The sequence below is a fragment of the Marmota marmota genome, unplaced genomic scaffold, assembly GCF_001458135.2.
Source record: "Marmota marmota marmota unplaced genomic scaffold, marMar, whole genome shotgun sequence".
NCBI lineage: Eukaryota > Metazoa > Chordata > Mammalia > Rodentia > Sciuridae > Marmota > Marmota marmota.
Genome location: NW_026000026.1, coordinates 54442256 through 54448255, shown reverse-complemented (window position 1 = coordinate 54448255; position 6000 = coordinate 54442256). Strand labels below are relative to the sequence as shown.

General features: G+C 36.0%; 1 protein-coding gene across 1 annotated transcript in view; it reads left to right on the top strand.

Moving 5' to 3' along the window:
- Ell2 (elongation factor for RNA polymerase II 2) overlaps window positions 1-6000 on the top strand; it is a 64965-nt gene that overhangs the window by 36302 nt on the left and 22663 nt on the right. The window contains exon 3 of the mRNA XM_048811862.1: window positions 3502-3733. Within this exon, the coding sequence (XP_048667819.1) occupies window positions 3502-3733 (232 nt within the window). The remainder of the gene's footprint in view (window positions 1-3501; window positions 3734-6000) is intronic.

Genomic DNA, 6000 nt, shown 5'->3' with positions numbered 1-6000 from the left:
CACCCCCTCCCCTCCCCTCCCATCACTTCTCTCTACCTCCATTGTTCATTCTTACTGATTGCCTTTTACCAGCTCAAAAACCACATTTGACTATCCTAGGGACAGCATAGATATAGTACATTTCTACCACTGCAGAAAGTTTTGTGGGACAGCCCTGTGATATGTGTAGTATCACCAAGTACAAGGGTCCTATCTGAGAAGTGAGTTTGGGTGCTTATTTTTCATAGTGGGATCATGTAAGCCAACCCCTTCACTTAATAGGTGAGCTACCCAAGGCACACAGTTGGTTAGTTAGTGACTGGACAAAAGGGAAACCAAGTCCCAACTCCTAGTGCAGTATTCTTTAGACAACACAGGCCACACTAGACTCATTGTGATGCCATCATCTGTGATGCTTGTATTTTATTAAAATAGGACATTTTGACATCAGATTGAACTCTGTGTCCCCTTGGGTTCTGATTAAGGAATTTAATCCCTTCTTCAAAACTGGTCTTATCATAAAAAGGAATATGGTCTCACTCTTAGATCATAAATAACCCTTCATGTTTACTTCTACTTATTTGGAGAAAGATTTAAGGTCAATTATTAAACTATCCAACATGCATCAAAAGAATAGAAACAGTTGTGAGAAAATTGGGGCAACTATATTAGTATCCATTCAGTGATTCAAGGAGCATTGTAAAATGATGTGGTATGGAAATAAATTGAAATCCCATTGTGAAAATAAGTAAGCACCCAAACTCACTTCTCAGACTGGAAGCAAATTTATCCATAATATGGCTCCTTCCTTTCTATTTAATATTTTCCCCATGCATCTTGTCTCTCCTGTAATAGTGCAAGCTCTTCATGTGTCCTTTTTCTAGTTTCTTAGTGTCACCTGGGTTCAAAATGAATGCCCAGCAAATTGATCTTCAACCAATATGGATTAACTAGTCTCTTTCCTGATCTATTTTTTTTTTAACCTTCCAAACCTCACTTCTCTCATATACAAAATGGATGAGACTTCGTAGTCTAAATTACCTTTCAAAACCTCCTTAAATCTTTCTATTCACAAGCTTAGTGAAAATATATAGTTTGGCGCACTGGGCATACAGTAATATCTACTCAAGTACAGGAAGCAGTGAGCCAAGCCAAAGAATGATGAACAGAACATTTATACACATATGTCCAAGTGTATGATTTCCAAGGTAGCTCAGTTAAGAAAGGACCAATAAAGAATTTTATCTAGAGGACCCTCTGACTTACAGGGATTGGCACCTGTTTTCACGTAAAAATCTGTTCCTTGACCTTGAATGATGTAAGCAGTAACTTAATTATGATTGGCAATAGGTTCAGCTTACTCTATGTGAATCACTTAGCAGATAACAGGGAGAGATGTTAAAACACAAACTTCCTGCCATCAGACCTTCAGTATACTGCAGTTGTTTCCTCTCTATCTACCCCCTCCATCCTGCCTCCCCTGAGGGTTATACCTCCTTGTCCTCTTTCACTGGCTTTTCAGCTCAAGTCTGTCTTACTAAAAGAGAAAATAAAAAGCCAAAACAACCTCCCTTACATTTACTTCTTGACACAAAGTCTGGCTTCGGCCCCCACCATTCCACTAAAACATACCCCAAGAGGGCTGTGACCTCCTTGGCCCTAAACCCAGTGGATACTTACAGGTTCCTTATTATTCTGACTTATGGCTAGCATTTCATTTCATATGGCCACTCTCCTGTTTGAAGTACTCCATTAAAATGGCTTCCATGATATAGTACTTTTCTGTTTTCCTCTTTAGCTATGTTTTTTTCAGTCTCATGAGGTCTCTCCCGGCCCTTGCTTAAATAATAATATTCTTCACAGTTGGTTCTCTTCTGATACCCCTTCTGGCCTTCATTCTGTCACTGTCTTCAACACTGAATTCATTTCTCTTCCAATGGTATCCCTAACCCACCCTTCTTTTGAGTTCAGTGTCTCAGTAAAGAGCAGCTCTATATACCAAGTAATCTGGCATGATCTTTAATGTCTTATTCTCTCTAATCACTGACCAAATCCTGTCAATCCTGTATTCTCACTATCTCTGGATTCTTGATACCCTTCTGTGTTTTTCCCTGCCCTACTCTGGTTCAGGCTATCACCTCCTGCCTGTAGTTCTTTAGTAGCCTTAAATGGTCTCAGCTTTCATTCTTGCATCCTTCTTGCTTCCCATCAATTCTCCATCCAGATTGTTCTTCCTATAATACAAATGAGGTATTTTCTCTGTTTTCAACCTGGTGTTTTTGAAATAAGTCCAATATCCATAAATCCCCAAAGCCCTACGTGATCTATTTCTCATTCTCTCTTCAGTCTCATGGTAATTGTCCTTTCTTAGCTCTCTGTGGCCAAACTGAAAGCCTTCTTATTTGCCTTGGGCTGACACAGGTTGTTTTATTCTCCTAGAACACTTTTGTCCTTCATCCCCCTTATCTAGTCATCTTTCTAATCAGCTCAGATATCAAGTGAAATGCCTCTCCAGAGGGTCCCCTGCTTCCTGGAATTGTTCACACTGTGTTGCAATTTCTAGTTTACTTATTCTTATCACCCATTAGAGAGCTCCTTGAATGAAGGACCATGTTTGTCAAGTCCTTGTCACAGACTCCGCCTCTCATGTTGCCTGGCATACAGTTCCTGCCCAATAAATATTTATGAGATGAAAGAACTAATTTTTTAAAAAAGCATTTGTAAATACAGTTATTAGCAATTTACAAAATTTTAATCAACACTTATTTCTTAGTATCATATAACAAAGTTATTTTCAATTCAGTTTGGACATAAAGGATCAGAGCTAGAGTGTTATTTTCATTACTTTTATATTCCAATTTATAATATTTTCTTTTAAAACCCCAGTTATAACTATTACCAAGATTCCCCTATATTAGCATATTACTTTGAAACAAAGCTGTCTTGGCCAATGTTAATATTTGTGTTGTTCCAATTAGAATTTTTAAAATATTTCTGCAAAAAATAATTTTCCCTGTATTTTCTTTAATATTTGTTATATAGAGATTTAACAAGGTAGTAAACGTAAATTCTACAAATTTGGGGGAAGTTTAGTCTTATAATGCAAAAGTAAGCTCTGATGTTAGCCTTAAAATTAATACCTTATTAAAAATAAAAAGAATTATGGTTTGTTTTATCCAGTCATCTGTAAAGCATTCACATTATAGTTCCACTAAAATTAAACTTTTAAACATTTCTCATGTTGGTGATAGGTAATTTTTGAAATAGTTGATTATTAAATGAAAGTAGAACTGTAGTGTTCATTAAGACTTTGGTCTTCACTCCAAATAGTTTTTGTTTTAAAAAATTCATGGATTTGGTCTCTGAGAGCTCATTTTACCCTTTCTGTATAGAACATGGAAAAAATGTGATATGAAATGAATAAGAGGAACTTAAATATTTTAAATAATTTTTACATTTAAAATTAATATTAGTTGTTTTAGAATTGCAAATTTATTTGGGCTGCTATTGTTGGGATAATAAAAATCTTGCTTACCTTTATTGTACAAAATAAGGGTCATCTCTGACAAAGCCACTGTCTTACTTGACAGCTCTGGAGCCTCCCAGCTCAATTGCCTGGGATTTATACAAGATAAAATTACAGTGTGTGCAACAAATGACTCATATCAGATGACAAGAGAAAGAATGACCCAGGCAGAGGAGGAATCCCGCAACCGAAGCACAAAAGTTATCAAACCCGGTGGACCATATGTAGGTTTGTATAGATATCTTTCTTCTTCTTGCTGATTGATTGGAGTAATTCAAAATCGCTGTAGGTAAATGTGGGTAATATTAATTTAATGAAAACACAAACTAGTTTTCAGAACATTTTGTATAACGTGGTCAAAGAAAGGTCATCTGTTATCTTCAGACTGCTAGTTAGTTGAATAACATATTTTAAAGTTTTATGACTTTACTGAATCCAGAATCCTCTGTTGCCTAATTATTATTATTTTACAGTACTGGGTTCTGATTAGTGGTACCGTTGTGTTTTCTTTGTCATTGGATGATGTAATTTCTATGATGGACAGTATAGTTCTTGTTTTGCACTTTTGTAGGGATTTTTTTTTTTTAACAGTAAAAGCTATTTTGAACTTCTGAGTTGCTGACCTCACTGTTGCAGATTTTTCTTGTATTTTCAGAGGATCTTTAAACAATGAGGAATTTTTATTACAAGACTATAAAATGTGCTTATGGCAAAGCATTATAGCAAAGCATTAGGGTGATGACTCTTTGGTACCACAATTATGATCCTCATACTCATCTATCCATTAATTAAGAGCCTGTACCATGCCCATCGCCTTTATCATTAGCTCACTCAAATATGCATCAGATCGAAAGGAAGTAAGATCAGACCAGCAAAATGAGTCTTTTTTATGAGCAGTGCCTTGAACAACTTTGAGGAGTCATTCACAGTGACTATTAACAGTAGTAGAATGATCAAGAGTGAAGATGAGCTTTTTGAGTCCTTGGTGGGTTTCATAATGCAAGTCATCATAGTAAATGATGAAAGGATATTAACTTAGAAATTTACATTCTAATAAAAATAGTCTCTTGAAGAGTCAATTCCTTAATCAACATCTTTCCAGGTTTGATATAATTCTACTTCTGTATTTTTCTATAGCTGATCCAGCTATAATACATTCAACTTCTAAAGGCTCCACTAGTGACTCTAATAAGTATTTCTTTGGAATAAGGCCAATGCTCCTGGGACTTGGTGCTTAGCTTAGATACATTTAGTTTGGTTTAACAACAATTCATGGCTTCCCCAGGTATATATACCCATGGGGCTGGGTTCCATGCCTAGTAAGTTACCAATAATGAGACTTTTATACCTTCCCTTTCCTACTGAGTGAGGTAACAACTTCCAGCCTCCTTTCATTCTCCTTTCTTCTCATAAGTGACTTAATTAGCTTTCTGTGCTAGTAGGCTAAATCTCAAGCTATTTTTAAGATGCACAAGATCTCTCATTACATTTAAGTACTAACTATGAATTATCTGCCTGCTTGAAAGTGTTGTTTGATTCTGTCCCATACCAACGTTTTATAAACAGTGAGGCAAATTGATGTGTATGACAAAAGAATAGAAGACTCAAATCATGAAAATGATTTTTCCCCTCCCAATATAACTAGCTGAAAACTCTCATCTTGATTTATTTCAAAACTTGAAAATCATCAATGATTACATAGATTGGTCAGGTGTTTACTTATAACTTATACAACAAAATTTTCAACACCCAAAATCCCAAAGACCATGCACTTCCTAATGGGATTAGGAATTTTAGAACTCACAGGATTTCTTGTAAGCATTGCAAATAATTTATATACATTTGGGGTAACTATACGAAATTTGAGCTTACTAAAATTTATGTATGAAGCATTCTATCTCCCCATTCTAAGAAGGGCTATCCTCCCCTCTGTGCCCTGCAGTGATCTCTGCCAGCCCAAATGTCCTATTCAGCCTCATCCTGTTTGCTTTGTCCTCAGTGCCCTGGCACTGACTGTCATAGCACAGTGTTCTTCCTTGACCTTAATATTGTCATTAACCTTTGCATCCTTTTATTCTCTAGATCACATGATCCCAGATCCTTTTAACTTTTCTTAATATGGCCCATATCCCCACCCTTTAATTACTTTTAGTGTTCCCCTCTGGCCTGCCTCCAATTCTTCACCTCAGAGTTCAAAACTGGACATACTGCTCTCAATAAAAGTCTAATCAATTTTGAAGACTCTAGTATCCTAATTGGATTGTCTGTTGTTTGTTTTTGTTTTTTTACTGTACTTAGTTTTGTCAAGTTTTGATCTTTTGCATTTAACTGTATCCATTGCCACTTCTTTTCCACATGTTTCTTTCCAACTAAGCAGCTTGGTTTGTATCTTCCTGCTTTTTTTCTGAATCTCAGAAGTATCCAATTAATTTTGTTCTTCAAAATATATTACCCAGCACTTACTGAGTGCTTTCCCTCACCCTCCTTAATTTCAG